This window comes from Adiantum capillus-veneris, chromosome 23 (genome assembly GCF_014529385.1).
Source record: "Adiantum capillus-veneris isolate H3 chromosome 23, ASM1452938v2, whole genome shotgun sequence".
Lineage (NCBI taxonomy): Eukaryota > Viridiplantae > Streptophyta > Polypodiopsida > Polypodiales > Pteridaceae > Adiantum > Adiantum capillus-veneris.
In genome coordinates, this window is record NC_140953.1 from 135,505,436 (window position 1) to 135,527,894 (window position 22,459).

General features: G+C 43.8%; 1 protein-coding gene across 1 annotated transcript in view; it reads left to right on the forward strand.

Annotated features, from left to right (window-relative positions):
- ATNUG2 (GTP-binding family protein) overlaps nucleotides 1–22,459 on the forward strand; it is a 79,829-nt gene that overhangs the window by 12,512 nt on the left and 44,858 nt on the right. The window contains exons 2-3 of the mRNA XM_086496451.1: nucleotides 1,095–1,228; nucleotides 1,342–1,471. Coding sequence (XP_086352577.1) covers nucleotides 1,095–1,228; nucleotides 1,342–1,471 — 264 coding nt within the window. The remainder of the gene's footprint in view (nucleotides 1–1,094; nucleotides 1,229–1,341; nucleotides 1,472–22,459) is intronic.

The window sequence follows — 22,459 nt, forward strand, 5'->3', positions numbered from 1 at the left end:
TTATGTAGAATTCCTCGTGCCCCAAAATACCCCTCACAATGCAACCGAAGTTTGCCAATGACAGGTGTAATGGCCACGTCCCTGCCAGGTGCCGCTAGAATTGCCTCTTTCTGCTTGTGGTCCCATCCGGTCGGGTGTAATCTCGAGCCGCGCCGCCAATTCAAGTTGAATGAAATTGATCTTGGCTCCTGCATCAAAGAAAATCAGGGCTTCTTGATCTTTCAGTTTGCCCCAAGCTTGGCAAAGTTCTGTACTTTCATCAATTGTGCTTGGGTTAGTAGCCATGCAATCTGGAACCAGTCTTGCTTTCATCTTGCCTTTTCGTCCACGTTCCTCAGCTGCTCTCGAACTCTGTGGCCTTTCTTCATCTTGTTCTTTCTGTGCCTTTTTAGGGCACTTCGCGGAGAGGTGCCCATGTTCCCCGCATCCAAAACACTTCCCCTCTTTGATGTAGTTGGCTCTCTCCCGAAGAGTGAGTCGGGGTCGTGAATCCTTATCTTTCTTTTCTTGGGGGCTCTTCTTCTTTCTACTTTTATTATTAGAAGTCTGTTCGGTTCTCTGAGTCATGATCTCATCTGTGAGGTAAGTCAGATTGCTTGAATGTATGGCAAAACCTCGTTTCGTATGACCCATCAATTGTTGAATAGAATCTGACTTTTGTTCTAAGCGTGATCTCGGATCTCTGTAGGAAGTCCGCAGCAAAACCGCTCAATCTGTTCTTTAAACGAGATCTTCTTAAATGAAGAAGCTGGTAGAAAAGAGCTCCAAAATCTGTCGCAATACGCGTCCAAAGAATCTCCCTTGGTCATCCGAAATGATTCCAAGCAGTTCGTATATCTCGTTCGTACTCCCGAGTGAGCCAAGAAGAACTAAAAAGCTTTTTGAATTTCAACCATTTAATCGGAGCTTCCTTGTTCAGTAGAAGGGTGGACCGTACAGAAGAATTAACAGTCCTTTGTGAGTAGAAAACTTGCATCTGAATCCACATGTGGTATGAGGACGAGGTTGAGACTTTTGTAAAAATCAATAATGAGGTATTTGTTCACGTGTTTGTTTTTTTATGCTAAAGCTTGTATCTTGTTTGTTACGACCAGGCAATACACGAGTGGTTAATCAAAAAGAGCTTGAACGCTTTCGAGAGGACATGAGGACACGCATGTCCGACTCCTACACTGTAATTTTGAAAGAAAAGAAGCTACCCCTTTCTCTTTTGAATGATCATCAAAAGGTATGTTTTTGTTGTGTTGCCTTTTATTATTGAATGCTATATTGCTAATTTGTTTGTAAGGTAGTGTTCAAATGTGTGCCTCATTCTTTGGATTTTGCATGTTTTGATTACAGCAAGCAAGGGTGCACCTTTTAGACACGGAAAAGTTTGCAGATACATTTGGACCTAAAAAGAAACGAAGGCGTCCAAAATTAAATATTGAGGATTATGTGGATCTTGTTGAAAAAGTGTCTAATACTCAAGGTATTTATTTCTATGGCTTGTTTCTATGTGATTTATTGTTAGTTGCTATTGAAATTAATTTATTAAGTATTTTAAGGCGCCTTGAGCCTCTTTTTTAGGTGATCGACTGGATATATCATGTGTATGTGTGCGCCCGCATGTGTGTGTGTGTGTGTGTGTGTGTGTGTGTAGAGAGAGAGAGAGAGAAAGAGAGAGAGAGAGAGAGAGAGAGAGAGAGAGAGAGAGAGAGAGAGAGAGAGAGAGAGAGAGAGAGAGAGAGAGAGCCAAGGCACCTCCGATTGTCCATCTGTTGTCGCGCCGCGCAAGCTTCGCTCTGATCATGAGTCATGGTCTCTACGCCCTTGCCTGCTGTCTGCCCGCGCGAAGAAGAACTGGACCAACAGCCCTATGCTTCCATGGCCAATTCTAACATCCGCCCCTTTTCCTCCCTCCTTTGGTCTGCCTTGCCATTATTTGGCCTGCGAAGTTTCCTTGTTTGCTGCTTTCTTTCTCATGCAAGTTTCTTCCTTCGCTTTGATTGTTTGTCTGCATTCTTTGCTTGTTTGGCTGCCTGTGGCTTCTTTCTTTTGTATGTGATGCATGGTTTGTTTGTACGTTCTCTGCTTGTGTTTGCATGTCTACTTGTGCCGGTGTGTGCGCGTGTATGGTTGGGTGCTGCATGTTTCTTTCTTCTCAGTTTTGAATAGCTAGGTAAGATCACTGGGATGTGGAGGATGGAGGAGGTGGTTCGGGTTTGGAGTTTGTGCCTTTTCTTCGACTTGCTATCCGTATAGGCTTATTTTTGCAGGTGGAAGAGGGCTGAAGACCACGAGCGATTGCTTGGAGACCTTGTCTGTTCCAGATTTTTGGTACAGGGTTTTTCTGCAGTGGTGGATTATTCTGCAAGGATGCACTGTTGTATTCAAACTTCTCGACGAGCTTTCGGTGGCCTGTTTGTGCTTTAGCTTATGCTGCCTTCTTCCCCTAGTCCCTTGCTCTTAGCTTTTGCATCTTATGTAAGTTTGTATCATAGGTAGTTTTTCCCCTTAGGTTTGTGGTTGTTGAATATTTCAGGGGTTTTTTCACTATCAGATTAGTTATATTTTGTGTGCCTCCGGGCAGATGTAATGGCTTCAGGCTTATGATTTGATTATGTAATACGAAAGCGTGCCAAGCCCCCTTTGAGAGAGATGAAATGAAATAAAATGTCTTCAGAAGGCCAAAATGACGTATGAGACCAAACTGATACAATCCTGGTGGATCTAATACAATGTCTGGGTACAAAATAAACTGAAGTTAAATAAAAGCTCAGAACTAAAATGAACATCAGTGTTTGAGGAGGCTCAGCATCAGGCGCTGTCTCAGGATGTAATGCATCGGTCGCTGAAGAGTATTGTCAATGTCTGCGCTAGTAAATAGTCGTAAGGGATGTCTCCCATGCTGTGCTAGAATAGTCCTGATCCTCTGATGAAGCCTCCGTCAATGTCGTGGTGGCCCTCGTACAGGTGGGCGTCTAGCCCTCCCAAGCTCAATGGCTCTTAGTCAATATACCTTTGGTATAGGTGGACTTTGAAGTCTGTGGCTCACTTGAGTGCTGAGTCTCTGCTTCAAAGAAATCAGTGATTTCCCTCTGTGAATGTCTCCCACTATTTAATCTCATGAGGAGACTCTCCCTGTATCTGCTCAACTCTAGCAAAAACACCCGAGACATCTTTGACCTGATATCTTATAACGCTAGCGAGTGGTCCGAAGCCCTCTTTGAATAGACAGTGAAAGCGGCCTCGCATCTCATAGTACACTGGACAATGACATATGTGATGTAAGTCTGTCTCTGGCTCTGTATGACACTACATGCAAATCCTGGCCTCTTCCAGTACTCTTCTCAATCTACCATTGTCGAACTTTAGCTGGTGCAATGATGTGCGCATTTGACCAATAGCACATCGTATCCCATGGTATAAATGAGTGTCCATATAGACAGGTTTGATCATAAATTCATCCTCTGTGAGCTGGAGAAGATGCTCTCTGTAGAAATTATCCAGTGAGTAGTAGAAGGGGGGTAGTGTCACCAGGGGGTGTATTTCTTCTGTTGCCTTCTCTAAATATGTAACATATTTTTATTTATTTTATCTTTACTTGTTTTCCCCGGAACCCTTGAAAAGGTGCAAGTGGACATTGCATGGCTAGTGTGACACGGCTACAGCCGAACAAGTTTCTCACATCGGGAGTCTAGGCCGGTTGGTGTGGGATTGGTCGGGAAAGTTAGCACTGAATTCTGATGAGTATGGAAGCGTGTGTGTGCCAAAAGGAAATTTGGGCCACGTAGCAAGTCACTTACAACTTTATAAGTTGGTGGGAACTAGGGAATTTAACCAAAGGGTAGGAGAGCAACTTGCAGGTCAACGCTGAGTCAATCCCAGCTAGGGGCGCCCAAAGGAGACTGATTTGGGTTCATTGTGACTTACAGTGTGTGTGAGTAGTCAACTTTAATGGAAAGCTTGGCTTTTCCTTTGTCTCATGTAGCGCGATGATTTTCTCTCGTGCATCTCTCTCTCCCCTTTGCACATATGGTAACGCCCCACTTGTTGGGTTACTCAGTTGACTATGTACAGTTGTGGGGGTTTTATGCGCGTTTGCCAATGCAATAGCCTTCTGCACAGGAACCAGATTAGCTAATTGCTAATCCCCCACATGTACGCACAGTTGCATCGCAAAAGATTGCGAATTTGGAGAGTTTTCTTGCGTGACAACTCGTTCAATTTACAGGGGAACTGTCCCATTGTGTGCGGGAGCCCTTGGGACACGCGTAGACATGTTCGCTCCGCTAAAAAGGATCCAAAACAGAGAATTACAGCCTGCTGTGTTTTTCTGCAGGTTTAGGCTTTCACACCTAAACTGCAAGAGAACGCCAGGGGAGCCCGTGGAAAGCCTTGGGATGCGTGTACAGGGTTTTGGGCACCTGATAGTGGCAAAACAGGGAATTGCAGCATGCTGAAATTCTGTTACAGCTCACTAGAAACCTTCCAAATTGCGAAGGAATCCGTCCTAGACAGGTACTTTTCACCTACAGAGGTTTTGGCGTCGTTATGCTACCGAAATCAGGTCGGGAACGTGCATTTTCAGCCCTCACTAGGTTTGGACAGCTTTGTGAGAGTTTGATTTAAGTGTTTGGATTGTCTACTTTCAATTGATTAAAGAATACCGAAAGGGACGCCAGTCTTTGGGGCCTACAGGGTGTCAGAAGACGGGCACCACATGCCAATAGAAAAGAACAGACTGAACAGACTTTTAGCACTCTAAATAACAACTGACTTGAGAGAGAGAGACGACACGCGACACGAAGTGACATAATTCCACCACAGAGAGTATTGGCCCCAAACCTTGGCGCCCCTTTCGGTATTTCTTTATATTGCATCAACACTGTACAAGCCAGTACTCTAGACTCTGCACCTTCTCCAGGAAGCATGCCAGAGTATGAGCCCTAGCCTCATATTTGAAGGCCCTTGTCCTGAAAAGCAATTACAGTAAAAAGCTTAACTCAAAAGCTTCTGGTCCAAAAAGCAATGCCAAAAGCTGCTAGCGCAATTTACGGAAATCCGTACAGACTGCCACATCATCAGCCAACGCAAAACGCGAAAATTCGTACAGCTTGCCACGTCATCATGCCAACGCAATTTTCGGAAATCTACCACGTCATCAGTTTTTGGCATGTGTTCGGATCCTGCTTTATTTTCTTCCTTTATGTCACTTGGGACCCCATCGAACGGGGTTTCCATAAGTTGGTAGGACTTATTCTGTTACTTGTTCTTCTTAGGGTTTAGGCCCCTCGGCCGCATTTGTAAGTTGGCGCCATTCTTTAGGCTTTGACACGTCAGCAGTTTGTTACAGAGGGTGTCGGTCTCATGTGCGCAGTGACATTCTAGTCGTTGGGCACATCGACGTTCTCTTTTCTTCCCAATGCTCTGTGTAAAGTTAACAGGTAATTGAATTAGTACCGCCCTTTACGGTGTACAGGCCGGTTATAGGTAGTCTGTTCATACTAAAACCATGTGGTTGAAACCAGGATGTCATCTGTGCCTACCAACAAGACGTGTCTCCCCGTGAGACAAGCTGTTGAGAAGACTCCAAAGGTAGGCGAGCATATCCATCTTTGGAAAGATCCTAGATATTGTGTATAAAAGGGACGCGGATTTGGTAAGTGCCTCTATGACTAGGGGGAAGCAGCAAGCTCTACACGAATAATCTCATGTGGTACAAAGGCCTTGGCCCTAATGTGATGGGTTTTAGGGTTAGGTTTTTTGCGTCGAGGTCATAGACACATCGGATCAATGCGTTTGTTTGGGCAGCCCCAGACTCACTACCCCTAGAAAGGTGGTCCATGCCAATCTCTTGGTGAAAGCTGGAATCCTTTGAGCTGTGATAAGTATGCTTTAGGAAGTAGTTGCATGTGAACGCCATCTACATGATGTTAGGACAGTCTGAGGGCTTCGGAACTTGGACTAAGCTTTGCAGGAACCTGTCGAGAGGCCTAAAACGTAGAAGAAGAAACAGAAGTTTCCCAACCTATAAAGCTTTGTCGAAGGGCCTAAACCCCCCCCCCCCCCCCCCCCCCCCCCCCCCCCCCCCCCCCCCAAAACTGTGTAAAAAGTGATGATGTGGCATCTACAATACGGATAACCTGCAAATCATGCTGACATGTTGACCTGGAAGATTGTACGAACTTTTTCATAATTTGTGATGACATGCCATGTGGCAATTGTACGGATGTCTGCAAATCGTGCTGGCTGTTTTGGGCAGATTCTAGCGCCAGCTTTTGGTGGAGATGCTTTTAGGATTAAGTGCTTTTGTATCCAATGCTTTTGGGGCTTTGCTTTTGGCATCCCTTGTACTCTTTATAAGTGCCCAAAGGCCACTCCTCTCGAGCTTCGGGACGCAGAGTCTTAGAGAGAGTCTGACTCTTGAGAGTTGTACTTTGCGAGCAATAATATTTAACAAACATGGAAAGATGTGCTTGTCTTTTGGGCCAATACATCTTGGCTCTGAACTCCGCCGAGTTGTGTCGTCTCTCTCTCAATTATTCAAGTGTTTTGAAGTGTTACAAGTACTACTTAGTTTGAAGTTTGCAGTTAACTCTGTGTTTCTGTCTGGATCGTCACCGAAAGTGATTACAATGGGATTAGAACTCAGCTTGCTTTGCCCTCTGCAAACCGGAGCACGATCCTATTGACATGGATAGAGAATCGGGAGATCACACTGCGGGAGGAGGAAATCCACCGAGCCCATCCACCCAGAGGCTCTCTTGATGAGACATATGCCAAGTATATGGTACGACAATTGGTATATTTAGTAGAACAACAGAGATAGAGGCGGACGGATGATAGGATTGACTTGGAAGCTTTGCATAGCTATTTGAGCACCTTGAACCCCCTTGCTAACCCTGTTATGGCACCCCAACCTTCCTAGTTTTACACGTCTCTTCCACGTGACGCTTCTCAAAATCACCCGACTACTTCTTGGCAGAACTCTTGAGATGTCTCTCAGTTTCTAGGAGGCTTTTTCAAGAATATGGCTTGTCACGTGCACACTTCACTTACGCCATGTGGACACGCTTCTGCCACAGTCTAGCATCGGTCATAGCCTAGCTTAGGATTGAGCCTGGCACTTTGTGAGCCTCTAGCAAGACGTGCATGCCCAAGCCGGTCATAGTTGCATACCCTCTCTTGCACAGTACAATCATCCCGTCATGAGCGTTTTCTAGAGCATAGAATCCTTTTTGCCAAAGTACACATTTTTCACTTATCTATTAATAAGTGACTTTTGTTAGAAAAGTAGGTTGGGCAAATTGCTAAAGATCTATAAAAGAAACCATTGGGCACTCAGTGCAAGCAGAAGAAGCAGGAGAATCAGAGAGAGCACAGGCAATCTTGTAGCAGTTCTTTCAAGTGAAGTAAAGTGTCCCTTGTATTTGCTCGGATCTAGTACTCCGCACACAAACACAAGGGAGACTTTACTTCACTTGAATGAACTAAATTGAACTGAACTGAAAGAGAGAGATAAGAGAGAAAAGAGACGATGTAGGGATGTCGGGTCCCAACCCTCAAGGGCCCCATTCCTCTCTTGCCAGAGCAAGTACTTTCTTTATTCTTGCACAATGCTGATACAATGACTAAATGCTGAGATGCTGATGCCGATGCCGATGGATACTGACACTACTAATGCTGGGTACTGAGGTACTGAAGGGGTCTTTGCCGACGACGGTGATGTCGACAACGAGGTATTGATGGGTCTGTGTCGATGACAATGATGTCGACGACGGGTACTGTGGGTTCTATGTTGAAGACGATGAAGTGGACGACGAGGTACTGAGGGTCTTTGTCGATGACGATGAAGTCAACGACGGTCTGTGTCGAAGACGGTGAAGTCGACGACGGGTATTGCCGGTCTAGGTCGACGATGACGACGACGGTGACTGTGACGATGAAGTCAACGACGGTCTGTGTCGAAGACGGTGAAGTCGACGACGGGTATTGCCGGTCTAGGTCGACGATGACGACGACGGTGACTGTGACGATGACGACGATGGTGTCGTCGTCAAGTCCGGGAGTGCATCAATGGCGAGAAAGGTGTCATCGTCAAGATAGGGATCTGCAATAACGATGACGATGACGATGACGATGAAGCAAGATAGGGACTGCAATGACGATGTCGACGACGATGGTGTCGATGACGGCATCAAGGCTGAAAACTGAAAACTCTAGGCTTCCTGCTGGGGTTCTGCTACGCTGCGGCACTACGGCTTGGATCTGCAACCGCCGAGTCGCACTTGGGCTGAAACGCAAAACGCTGGCTGATCTGGGCTGCAATGGCAAAACGCTGGCTGTCTTGGCTAAAAACTGAAAACGCCAGACTCATCTACTGCTCAATGCGGCGAGGAACTGCAATGGGGAGTTGCGGTTCGGCGAAGCTAAGGGCTGAAAACTGAAACGCTGGTGGCTGTTGGCTGATTTCTTTTATAGATCTTTATCAATTTGCCCTACCTACTTTTCCAATAAAAGTCACTTATTAATAAATAAGCGAAAAATGTGTACTTTGACAAAAAGGGTTCTATGCTCTAGAAAATGCTCATGTTGGGATGATTGTATTGTGTAAGAGAGGGTATGCAACTATGACCGGCCTGGGCATGCACGTGCTGCTAGAGGCTCACAAAGTGCCATGCTCAAGCCTAAGCTAGGCTATGGTTGATGCTAGATTGTGGTAGAAGCGTGTCCACGTGGCGCAAGTGAAGTGCGCACGTGACATGGCTTCAAGAGAACTACTGGGTGTGGTTTTCGAAGTAACACAAAAGATCTTCACCCCGCCCTATGTCCTTCCACCAACTATTGCAACCCACCTACTACGGATGGGCACCATCACCATTATCGTTATTACTCAAACCTCAAGTGGTAGATTCAGGTTCAAAACCCTTCAAGGATGGTGGTGCTATGATTAAATTTTTCACTTTCTCAAGTGTCCCACAATGCCCTCAAGTTCTTACAACAGTTTGACGTCCTGTTTAGTAATGGAAATTTTACAATAGAATCCAAGTTGCTATGAAAATCACCTCTTTTCTCAAAGATAGTGCTTTGACATGGTGGATTGCCCTAACCAAGAAACCTGACAGTCCAAAGACCTGGCATGACTTCAAGCTCGCTTCTAATTACAGCGTGGTCTGGCCTTAGAATGTACCCCTTGGACACTCTTCCAACTTAAAACCAAAGATTTTGGGATGCCTATATGCCAATTTCCACCTCTTGAGATATTACTTTTGCAGGGCAGATTGAGAAGTACATTGTCACAAAGTGATGACGTGGCATGACCGATTGGACAAACCCTAGTGAAAATAAGAGATTTCAAATTATAACTTGTTTCAACTTATATGGTCTTGTTCGATGGGGGCCAGGGGACTTTAGACATTAAAAATTGCGTCCAATTGTTGACGTGAACCGTTGTACCGAAGCTCTGCAATTTGCGTTGACTGTTGACGTGGCACCTGTATGGATTTCCGCGATTTGCGCTGCTAGCTTTTGGCGCAAGGCTTTGAGCCCAAATACTTTTGGACTTATTGCTTTTCATGTAACTGCTTTTGGAAGGCCATGGGCCTATAAATAATTGCCAAGGCCTCACTTTGGCCATGTGAAGCTGAGAGCTTGACAGAGTTGAGGACCCTCGGACATTGTACTTTGCTGAGCATTAATATAAAAAGAAATACCAAAAGGGCTCCAGACTTTGGGGCCAATCTCTCTGGGCGGGGAACTTCGCCATGGCGTGTCGTCTCTCTCTTAGTTTTGTTCAAGTCTGTTAAGTTGTTTTCAGTTTCTCTCACGTGTGTTGCATGAGATTCTCGCCTTGGTATTAGAGCTCAATTGATTCTTTCTTCTACGGAGGATCCGACCCCTTTTATCACAACACACATAGATTCAATTGACGATTCCCGTCAAGAGGAAAGTGTTGCACGTGACCACTCAAGTTCGGGTGAAAACACATTAGATTCAAATGGACGACGACCACCTTTTGTTGACTCGCAAGGAGAGTACGGGTCGGAGTATGAACGAATGGAGATGCAGCTTCAATAGCAGGTTGATGCCTGTGCCCAGCAGATGCTCCGATACTCAAAAGATCGTCAATATGCGAAATTGTTGATCAAGCAGCCGCACCCGATTGACAAAGTACATTCATGATGGCGTACGGCCATCAATTTACCTCTGAAGTCAGCCCTGAAGAAAACACCTACGTTGGTCACACCCACTCAGAGGGTGTACTCGAAGGATGAATTTGAGGAAGTAGTAGAAAGGCGAGTTAGTCGACTCGTGAAGGCCAAGAAGCAGCCAAGGAGACAAAATCGAGCAGCGGACTATCCTGGCTACTTGGGTCGGAAATCTCCCTTGGAGAATGCACGAAAGACAAAGAAGTGTGTGTGATGAGGGTGTTTCCAGCTCATCCTCATCCCCTTTGACAGTTTGGACAGTTCGTCCTCCTTTGACTTTAGCGACGAGGACAGAAAGAACGGGAAAGAAAGAATCAGAGGCATGGCAAAAGCAAGAAGAAGGCAAAGAAGAGCAGATCCCACCGGAGATCTTGGAAATGTTCTGACAGTTCGGATGAGGACTCATCTTCCTCTAAAAGTTCGAACTGCGATAAGCAGACGTTCAATACCAAGAGGAAGCATTTTTATAGAGCCAACCAATATGTTTTTCTCAAGGATACGGGCAAGAAGTCTAAAGATTTCAAGGAGGGTGGGCAAGCGCTAAAATTTGATACTTTTTCGGGTTTTCGAGATACCCATAAGGCCCTCGCTTTCATCCAACAGCTCGACATAGCCTACTCCGGAAGACGCTACTCAGAGCACTACAAGGTCTGAAGGGCAACATCTTATCTTAAGGATACGCGCGAACATGGTGGTCTACCCTACTGTCACGAAGGAGAGCATCGACGAAGTGGCTACAATTCAAGTGGATTTTTACCTCTTCTTGGCTAACTCGTGAGTATGAATGTGACGTGATCACCGCTTGGAATCATTTGCGGTGACCAAAGAAGATACATTGGACATTTACAGCCAGAGATTTTGGGATACTTTTTGGTCTCTTCTTTCAAAAGGATCACCTTTAAGCAACAGATTGAGCGATTTTGCTGTGGTCTACCTAAAGAGATACGGGACTACAGTTTCCTGCAGAACTCCGAGGCCATACAACAACTAAAGGGGCATGTCAAACAAGGATTTGCAATGCACACGGGTACTCTTATGTATCCCACTAATCAGCTCTTGACAGCAAGGGCTGGACAAATTCGAACAATGGTAACCGAAGAATCAAAAAGAGAAAACTTCAGGCCCTCAGATGTGAGCAAAACAGTGAGCTAAGTATTTTAAGGAGGGGAAGTGTTTCGGTTGTGGAGAACTCAGGCATGTGTTGGCCCAGTGTCTACACAAGGCACCCAGAGGGCGGCCAAAGGAAAGCCAAAGAGTTTTATAGCATCAGAAGAGTGTGCACGGAAAGGGAAGACAAAAGCCTGATTTTGTGGGGATCGACCCTGATCAGATGGACGTAAGTATTGAACTTTGCAGAGCGTGGGGCAAAGTGTGAGACCAAGAAGCCCTTATTTTTTTCGATGGAGGAGCCAAGGCCAACTTCATCTTAACCGAATTGGCGGCTCGACTTGGCATTATGCCAGAGGAAATGGGACCGCGGGCAAAGGCAGTTCTAGTGGCACCCGGATGGGATGTTGCCATTACACGTGTCATTGGCAAACTATGGTTGCACTATCAGGGGTATTTAGGTCACGAGGACTTGTACATTATGCCTTTGGTAGGGTGTGATGTTCTCTTAGGAATCCCTTGGCTCCACAAGAACAACGCAGTGGTTGATTATAGGGCAAGAAAAGCCATCTTGAAGAATGAGAAGGGTAAAGAGATTGTACTTGATGTAAAATTGAAGGGCGAGTCTCTCCCACTTGCATCGGCTTCGGCCGTTTCTAAATTAATGAAATCCAATCTTTTTGTTTACTCGATCTTCTTGAAAGAATTGAATGACACTCAAAGGTCAAATATGTCCGTCCTAGAAAAAGGACAAGATTTTCTGCAAGCTCAGGTTGATTGCTTCTTTGAAGGCTTACCAAGAGAGTTACCTCCTTCACGTCTGAAAGATCACACGACTGACCTGATTCCAGGTAGTACACCACCGAACCGGCCACCTTACCGAGTTAGCCGAGCCCAAAATGAAGAAATAATGAACCAGGTGAAAGAGCTTCTTGAGGAGGGTCTCATTGAGCCCAATACTTCACCATTCTATTCGCTTGTGTTACTGGTTCTAAATAAAGATGGATCTTGGAGAATGTGCATTGACTATAGAGCTCTCAACAAAATCACCATCAAGGAAAGAGATTCCCTATTCCGAGAATCGAGGATATACTAGATAGACTCTAGGGTCTACTTGCTTTAGCAAAATTAATATGAAGAGTGGTTATCATCGGATGCGAGTTGCTCCCGAGGTTGTCTACAAGAGAGCTTTGAGGATGTCTTTTGGTTTGTACGAGTTTTTGGTGATGCCTTTTAGTCTCACGAATGCTCCCGCCACATTCAATCGCATGTGGACAGGATTTTTAAAGAGTATAGATCATTTGTAGGCACCTTTTTCAATGATATACGTCGTCTTCTCCAAGAGTGAGGCAAAGCACAGACACTATCTGTTATAGGTGTTCCAAGCACTGCGGCAACATCGATTGGTAATAAATGGAAAAATGAGCGATTTTTTCTTGCCAGAGATCCATTTCTTGGGACACATTGATTAAGGGGAAGTTGTAAAGATGGACCCAGCCAAAGTTGAGACCATTCATGATTGGCCAGATTTGAGTGTTCATGAAGTTGGAAGCCTTTGGGTTTGTGCTCTTTCTATCGGCGGTTCATTCAAAAGTTTGCAGAGATAGCTTCTCCATTGCATGTGTTGACTCAGAAAGGGTTCCTTTTACTTGGGGACCGTCGGAAACTGCAACCTTTCAGACTCTTAAGGAAAAGTTGACAATGGGTCGAGTGTTGGCTTTGCCAGACTTGCAAAAGCCCTTTGAAGTTTTTCTGTGATGCTTGTGGTGGCAGTTTGGGAGCAGTCTTGATGCAAGAGGGCCGTGTTATAGCTTGCGAGAGTGGGATGTTCTCATGTCCTAAACGGGTTGCACAGATTTATAAGAAGGATCCTTTGGCAGTTATTCATGCTCTTACACAGTGGCGACATTTTCTACTTGGAGCCGCTTTTACTAGTTCACTGACCATCAGAGGTTACGCTACTTTCTATCTCTTGTGTAGCGTTTGGAAAAGTAGGTGTGGTGGGCTAATATCTTGTCACAGTTTCACTTCGAGATCGTCCATGTGCAGGGACAAAAGAATTTAGTGGCAGACGTGTTGTCTCGCAAGCCATTGGTTCTCGCTATTTCGGTGATTCATCATAAAAGCTTCGAGGATATGGTAGATCAATACGCCTTGATCCTGATTTTACAGACATCTTTAATCGGGTAGTCAATTGTAAGCTATTTTATACGGGAAGGTTATCTGGTGCGGAAAACGATGTTGTGTTACATAGCCATTGAGGGAAAAGGTTATGACAGAGTGCCACTGTCCATTGTCCTCCTTTTTCGGGCCACCGCGGCACGTCACTTCTATTGGCCGAGGCTCAAAAAGGATGTGGACGAGTTTGTTCGCAATTGTTTAGTATGCGAAAAGGTCAAGTGTGACAAGCATAAGGCACCAGGTCTTCTACATTCTTTACCCATACCTTCTCGACCATGGGAAAGCATAGTTATGGACTTTATTTTTGATCTATCCAAGACTCAAAGTGGGCATGATGACATTTGGACAGTCATTGATAGATTCAGTAAGCAGGTTCATTTCATTCCGGTAAAGAAGATAGTGAAGCCCGATCATTTGGCGAGAATGCATCTCTCGCAGATTTTCCGATTTGATGGTATGTATCAGTCTAATGTTTTGGACAGAGATCCCCGATTCACTAGTTTGTTTTGGAGGGCAATTTGGGAGAACATTGGCACGCGGTTGCAGTACTGCAGTGCCTACCTTTTCCACTACGAGATTATTGCATAGGAAAAGTGGTATCAAATATACCACTACTTATGTTACATGCAAGAGTGGACTATTACATTATGAAGAAAGTAGTAGTATTCATTGACATTACCGCCCTCTCCCAGAAAATCAACCCAAATCTTCGATCCCTCGCCCAAGATACCCAACAACCGTGAACTAGTACAGTTGCCAAGACATCTGATTGACGGCTGACTCCTGAAGAGATGACACAATACCAATGAGAAGGAAGTTGTTACAAATGTTGCCTACATAGCCATAGTGCCTAGGACTGCCCGGAAAACCCCAATAACAAAAGATCGTCCACATATGAAAGCATAGAAAACAAGAAATCCCGACCGTCAGTTGGATTGATTTCTTATTTGATAGGTGTTCCTAATGTCGACTTATCCAAGGAACCATGTAAAGCTAGTTAAAGACCAAGATGCTCTTATGCTCTTCGATTTAGGATCCGTGCAAAATTTTACCTCCGTACAACTAGCCGCAAGATTAGGTATTAAGGAATATCCCAAGGTTGAAGCACAAATGGCTAATGAAACCTACACGTCATCGACACCATTGATCGGATCACGTCGACTACAAGTGTAAATATTTATAGATCAATTGACTTCTTTATTATGGATTTGGCAGGATGTGATGTTCTACTAGGCATGCCTGGGCTCTACAAGTATCATATCCGTTTTGACGCAAGAGAATGAACCATCCAATTGAAGAACAAGAACAAAGAGTTGGTGTTGAACTTTGGTAAGCAAGCTACTCAAGGAGCGACTAAGAAGCAAGAAGTGAAGGAAATAAACCATGAATAAAGATTGATGATGTATTGAGAATTCTTTTGTACGAATTTATGATTAATAAAGATTATAATCTTGTGTGTGTGCATGCACCACAAGGAGGATCCAATGACCTTTTATAGGCATTGGCTAAGACCGTGGGTGTGTGATCGACATCCAAGCAAGATCCAATAACCTTTTATAGGCATTGGCTAAGAAACTGGCCATAAGATTGAATGCTAGATGCAATCGAGGTGTCTGTAGCTAGCTTTTTACGGCCATCATGACACAAGAATGCATGACTGATTGTGAGATTTTAAGTTGCATGAACATTAGAAGTATGAGCATTCTTATGGTCACCTGTAATCGAGGACGATTGCTTTGATTTTAGAAGGCGGTATGTGATGGGTTGTAGGGTTAGGGTATTGCGTCGAGGTCATAGACACATCGGATCAATGTGTTCATTTCGCCCACCCCAAACTCACTCCCCCTAGAAAGATGTTCCATGCCAACCTCTTGGTCAAAGCCGAAATCCTTTGAGCTGTGATCAGTTTTCTCTAGGAAGTAGTTGTATTTGAACGCCATCGACGTGATGTTAGGATACCTCAAAGGCCTTCGAGTCTTGGACTAACTAGACTTAGTTTTGTAGGAACCGATCAAGAGGCCTAAAATGTAGAAGAAGAAGAAACAGAAGCTTCCCAACTTAGAAAGCTTCGCAGAGGGGCCCAAAACTAGGGACACACACACACACACACACACACACACACACACACACACACACACACACACCTCCCCCAACAACTGCGTAAAAAGTGATGATGTGGTAGCTGCAGTACGGACAACCCGCAAATTATGCTGACATGTTGATGTGGCAGAGAGTGTGGACTTTTCTGTGATTTACGCTGACATGCCACTTAGTAGTTGTACGTATTTCCGCAAAACGTGATGGCAGTTTTGGGCAGATTCTAGCACAAGCTTTTAGTTCAGATGCTTTTAGGATCAAGTGCTTTTGTATTTGATGCTTTTGGGGCTCTACTTTTGGCATCTCTTGTACTCTTTATAAGTGCCCAAAGGCTACTTCTTGTAAGCATCTTGACGTAGAATCTCGGAGACAGTTGGACTCTCCGGAGTTGTACTTTGCGAACATTAATAATAAAGAAATATCGAAAGGGGCGCTAGTCTTTTGGGGCCAATACTTCTTGGCTCGGAACTCCGCGAAGTCGTGTCCTCTCTCTTGCAGTTATTCAAGTGTTTTGTAGTGTTAAGAGTATTGCTTAGTGTGAAGTTTGTAGCTATCTCTGTGTTTCGGTCTGGATCGTCGTCGGAAGTGATTACACCTAGTTATGTGGGAAATCATAGAGACAAGAGGCCTCTCCATACATCTCCATCCATCAATACTTCCAGTGTCATTAGGAGGTGTATTTTTCTTGTTGCCTTCTTTTAATATGTACTACATATTTTCATTTATTTTATTTTTGCTTGTTTTCCTCGGAACCCTTGAAAAGGTGCAGGTGGACATTGCATGGCTAGTGTGAAACTATTGCAACCAAACAGGTTTCTCACATCGAGAATCTAGGAATGAGTCGAGGACTGGTAGGGAGTCAACACTTAATTCTGATGAGTATGGAAGCTTGTGTGCTCCAAAATGAAATTTGGGCCACTCAGCAAGTCATTGACAAGTGTATAAGTTGGGAGGGGCTAGGAAATTGAACCATGAGGGGCAAGTTGGAGACATGTCAGTAGGAGAGCTATGTGTAGGCCAAACACACACTCCAAGAAGCCTCTCCCAATTGGGGGCGCCCAATATGAGAGTAGAGGCTGCATTTTTCAGCCCTATGAGTGGATTTTCAGGTTTGAAGCTTTATTGGAAATCTTGCCTTCTTCCCTTGTCTCATATTGCATGATGATTTCGCTCTTGTGCATCTCTTCCCTCCTTATATATATGGTAATGCCCCATTATTTGGGCTACTTAGATGACCATGTACAGTTTTGTGGGTTTTATGTACGTTGCCAAGGCAAGGGCCTTCTGAACAGGAACCGATAGGAACCGGATTAGCTTATTGCTAATCCTTCACATGTATGCATAGTTCCATCCGACAAATTGCGAAAAGAGAGAGTTTGCTTGTGTGAAAACTCGTCCAAATCAAAGGGGAAGTGTCCCATTGCGTGCAAGAGCTCCTGAGACAGGCATAGACATGAACCTGAATCATAGAGACTAAGGGCATCTTGATCTTTAACTTCTCCAATATCTTTGCATGGTTCATTGGATGTGTCAACAGTCTTCGTCTTCTGCTCTTCCTCATGGTCCGATTGATAATGGTGGCTGCCAGTGTAGCTTGAGCCATCTTGGTTTTTCTCTTCTTTGCAACCTCAATCCACTCTTCAGCTTTAGCAACCTTCTTCTGCGTTTTGATGAGGACATCCGCCCATGAAGAAGTTGTTCTCCGATTTTGCTCTTCCTCTTCCGGGAGAGTTTGGTTCTGGTCTTTGATCTTCCGAGCTCGTTAATCACTAAGGGCTGAATTTCTTCCTCCTTTCCAAGAAAAGTTTTACTCCTACAAGCTGTTAATTCTCCCTTAAGTTCTTCAATCAATGTATCTTTTTCACTTACGCATTTTTCCATCTCTGATTTCCACGACTCTTTAGTAGCAATAGCATCATCTAACCTTTTCTGTATCACAGCTTCCATTGCTTGCACCTTTGCCCTCACAATAGCTTGCATCTTCCTTGTCAGTGCCATTTACATCTCATTACACTTACGGAGCATCTCTTTGTCCAGCTCTTTGCTCATATATGCATACATAGCATTTCTATAATTCTCAACGATTGCATACATCTCTTTCTCAATGTCTCCCCTCATAGAAAGCGCGAAGAAGAGGCTACCCGGAGATGCGCGAGGTGAAAGAGTGCAAGTTTGGGCCGGGTAGAGCCAGGCGTGAGTGCAAGAAGGAGATGGCGCTGCAGACCGAAAGAAGAGAGAGAGAGAGAGGGCTAGTACGATTTGGGGAAAACCCACTTATTAGGTTTTGTGGCTTTCCCACTTTTATTATAAGTGACTTTAAAAAATGTGTCCAAGTTCAATGTGAACCTGGACAAAGTATAAAAATGTACATAAAGGGGGTTATTAAGGCCTTTTAACCCAACAACCTCCCACTTAAAGGCATAAATGACGCCTTTAAGTTAACCAACTCCCACCAGCTGTATGCAATGCTCATGTTGAGCCTTAGAAAGATTCAGAACATCTGTAGGGTTATCCTGTGTATTGATCTTACTCTAAGTCACTTTTGCCATAACAAATACACTTTGATTGTGTACCTTGCAAATATCGCAGAATGCATTTGACAGCTTCCCAACTCGCTTTGCCAGGATTTGACATGTATCGACTAACAACTTCCACTGCATAACCAATGTCGGGACGAGTGGCAACCATAGCATACATAAGAGAACCACAAGTTGATGCATAAGGGATTCCCTTCATTGCTTTCAATGCCACCTCATTCTTTTGGCAATCTGCTTTGCTAAGCTTGGTGTATGGAGGTAAAGGTACTTCAAGAGGCTTAGCATTAGCCATATTAAATCTGTCAAGTACTTTTGCAATGTACTTTTCTTGAGATAAAAACAACAATTTCAGCTTTCTATCTTTTTAATACGCATGCCCAAAATATGCTCTCCATCACCCAAATCCTTCATAGCAAATACTGAATTTAGCTTACGCTTCAAAGCATCGAGACTAGTCTTATGTCTCTCGGTGTCAACATAGAGAACAAGTATGATGGGACTACCATTGTTATCCCTTTTTGTATACAAACAATGATCTGCATGTTTGCGTTTAAAGCCTTGAGACAGCATAAAAGTGTCAAATTTCTTATATCACTACTGTGATGATTGTTTCAAACCATACAGAGCTCTTTTCAGTTTGCATACTAGTTTCTTGCGTGTAGGAACTACAGAACCCTCAGGTATATGTCCTCCTCAATGTCACCATGCAAAAACGGTGTCTTTACATCCATTTGATTCAATTCCAATCATTTCCTCTTGCATTGCAAGCTCCCACTTACTGGTTGACTCACATGACTTAGCCTCTTTATAAGTAAGAGGTTCTCCCTCATCTGACAACAATACATGGTGCAAAGAGGGATTCAATCTCTGCGGTTGCCTTCTCAAACGAGTTGACCTGTGTACCCAATGATCTACATTCTCAGACAACTGTTCTACATCATGAGACAACTCATTTTCAGCTCCATCATGTTGCTGAAAATCATTTTCAACCAGTTCAGGTGGCTGTCCATCCTCATTAGGAGCATCAATATCGTGTCCTACCTCTTCTGGCTCAAGGTTAACCGGCTGATTATCAATTTCAGCTTGCGGTAATGCATCATGAGGCTCTTTTTCAACATCAATGGTGGGTGGCACGAGAGGCTGAAATTTGATTGTTTTCTTGTCAGAATCAGATTTTGTAGCATTCTTAAGCATTTTTGCCTCATTGAATACTACATCTCGGCTGCGAATTACCTTTTTAAATTGTGGTAACCAACTCTATAGCACATTTCACCTTCTTCCCCATAACCTAGGAAGACTCCCTTAATGGATTTCATATCAAGCTTTGTTCTCAAGTCATTGCATACATGAACAAAAGCTTCGCAGCTAAATACTCTCAAGTGATCATAAGAGGCAGGTTTGCCAGACCAAACTTCCTCTGGAATGTCATTTTTCAACGTACTATTAGGAGAGCGATCGCACATATGAAGTGCAGTTTTTAATGCCTCTCCCCAAAGTTCATGGGAAAGATTAGCGGTGGACAACATGCAACGCACTCTCTCACATAAAGTACGGTTGTACCTCTCAGCCACACCATTAGAAGACGGATTATAAGGGGCTGTCATATCCCTTTTGATCCTATTATCATCACAAAAACACCGAAATTCAGCAGATACATATTCTCCTCTATTATCGGACCTGAGACATTTAAGCTTAACACTCTTTTGAGTAGTGACAAAAGCATGAAACTTCTTAAAAGCATTAAAAGTCTCACTCTTACTTCAAATGCACCCATCCTTTCCTAGTACAGTCATCAATAAATGTAACAAAATACAATGCACCACCAAAAGACTTAACAAGCATAGTGTATACATCGGAGTGAATAAGATCAAGAGGATTAGCTTTGCGAGAGACACCAGAGTAATAAGAAGATTTCTTTTGCTTTCCATTAAGACAATCGTTACAAAAATCCAAGTTTTTGTCTTTTACATCAACCCTCTTCAAAGAGGAAAGCACATCAATATCCTTTTTGCTCATATGGCCAAGTCTCTTATGCCACAATTCCGTATGTGAAGTAACTTCAGCAACAACAAGAAATTTACCCGGCAAAGCTTTGCATCGAAGATAGTACAAAGTACCTCTTTTAGACCCTTTTGCAACAAGCATAGAGCCCTTAAGCAACTTCCATGAACCCCCAACAAAGATGGTAGTAAAACTATGTGCATCTAACTGGCCAATTGATAGCAAACTTTTCTTAATGCGTGGCACAAACCTGACATCATTCAATACAAGCTCTTGACCATTGTTAAGAGCCAAGCGCATGGTGCGCATTCCATCAATATTGCAAGCAAAATTATCACCAAGGTACACCTTGCCATAATTGCCTGTAGCATATGTAGCAAAACACTCCAAAGATGGAGTCACATGGAAAGAAGTACCAAAATCTACTATCCAAAACTGGGATAGGCCATCATTAGCACTTAGCAATGCATCAATGACATCTTTCTTTGAGATAAGCATATCTTCTGCATTAGCTATCACCAAATATGAGGGGCATGAAGGCGCAACCAAGATTTCCTCAACGTCTGACAACTCCTCAATGACCACATTAGAGGATACATTTGCATTTTCAACATCCTTGGAGGAATCACCTGTTGATTTTTCCCCTTTCTTCTCATCTTTCTTCTTCTTCTCTTGCGCTTCCTTCTTCCTATCCTGCTCTTTCTTGAAATACTTGCAATCGGGTTTCTTGTGACCCTTTCTACGACATTGATAGCAAGTGACATCCTTATCCTTTGTCTTGCTTTTACTTCTATTTTGAGTCCCGTTGCCCGCATCACGCTTTTGATTTCTGTCTCTTGCATTGTAGGCATTGCCACCTTCCCCACTAGACTTGCGTCTAATCTCCTCATTAAGAATATAGACCCTCTCACACCGTCATACGTGAGGCTTGGACTGTTACTCAAGGAGACAACCAATGTCTTCCAAGTATCTAACAATGTCATAAGCAAGAAAATAGGTTTTAGCTCATCATCAAATGGCTGAAGCCCATTGTCTTGCAATTGACGCAACACACGTGTAAAAGCACTAAAATGCTCAGAAGCCGACTTTGAGTCATCAAGCTGCATATTCATCAACTTTTGCATCAAATGCACTTGGTTCACAGGCGTCGTGTTCTCATAATTGGACTTTAGCTTTTGCCATATAGCATAAGCAGTGTCAAAACGCTTGATATCCGTCAAAATGTCATCATTGATAGTCATTTTTGATGTAGGCCATGGCCTTCTTATTCAACTTGGCCTACTCTAAGTCAAACAAATCTTGCGGCTTATTCTCTTCCAATGCATCTTCACAACCTTTAAGAAAAGAATACCTTGCATGCGTGCCAAAGGTCGAAACCTTGACCATCAAACCGTTTGATTTCCATTAAACTTTTCGTGTCAGATACGGAAGAGGTAGCATCCATCTTAAGTGTGTATACAAGATAGATGCAATAGGCTGAAGATTTCACCAAATAAGAGAAACCACATGACTTTGCATACAAAAGGCCACAATTTCTTTACATGAAACATTCAAAATCTGAATTTCAGCTGAATATGTGATTTAAATCACCTGTACTCAGCTTTTCACTCAAATCCTCGCACAAAACATCAATACATGTGATTTCATATTTGGTACACCTACGTATTGCTGTTATAACCTGTAATAACCTGTAAATCACCTGTTTTGACCTAAAAACAGCTTGTTGTGGGCTGATTTGGCAGTTTTGGTGACCTTCTCGACCCTGGAAGCAAGGGGCTTGGCCATGAAAGTGAAAATCATCGCGGGAAAGCAATATAGCTTGCTGTCCAGCAGCCTGCGTAGGTCCTGTTTCCGACCCTAGTGCTCTGATACCAATTGAAAGCGCGTAGGAGAGGCTACCGGGAGATGCGGAGGTGAAAGAGTGCAGGTTTTGGCCGGGTAGAGCCAAGCGTGACTGCAAGAAGGAGATGGCGCTGCAGATCGAAAGGAGAGAGAGAGAGAGAGAGAGAGAGAGAGAGAGAGAGAGAGAGAGGGGGGGGGGGGGGCTGGTACGATTTGGGGAAAACCCACTTATTAGTTTCTGTGGCTTTCCCACTTTAATTATATGTGACTTTAAAAAATGTGTTCAGGTTCAATGTGAACCTGGACAAAGTATAAAAATATACATAAAGGGGGTTATTTAGGCCTTTTAACCCAACACTCACAAGGTTCAACTCCATCTTAATCATCAATAGTACCTTCCCAAATATTAGATCATCCTTTACCTTGGACTTTCTCTGCTCTTAGAGGCAATTTGCTCATCCGATTTTTCGGCCTATATGTAATCTTTCCTTTGGGATTGAT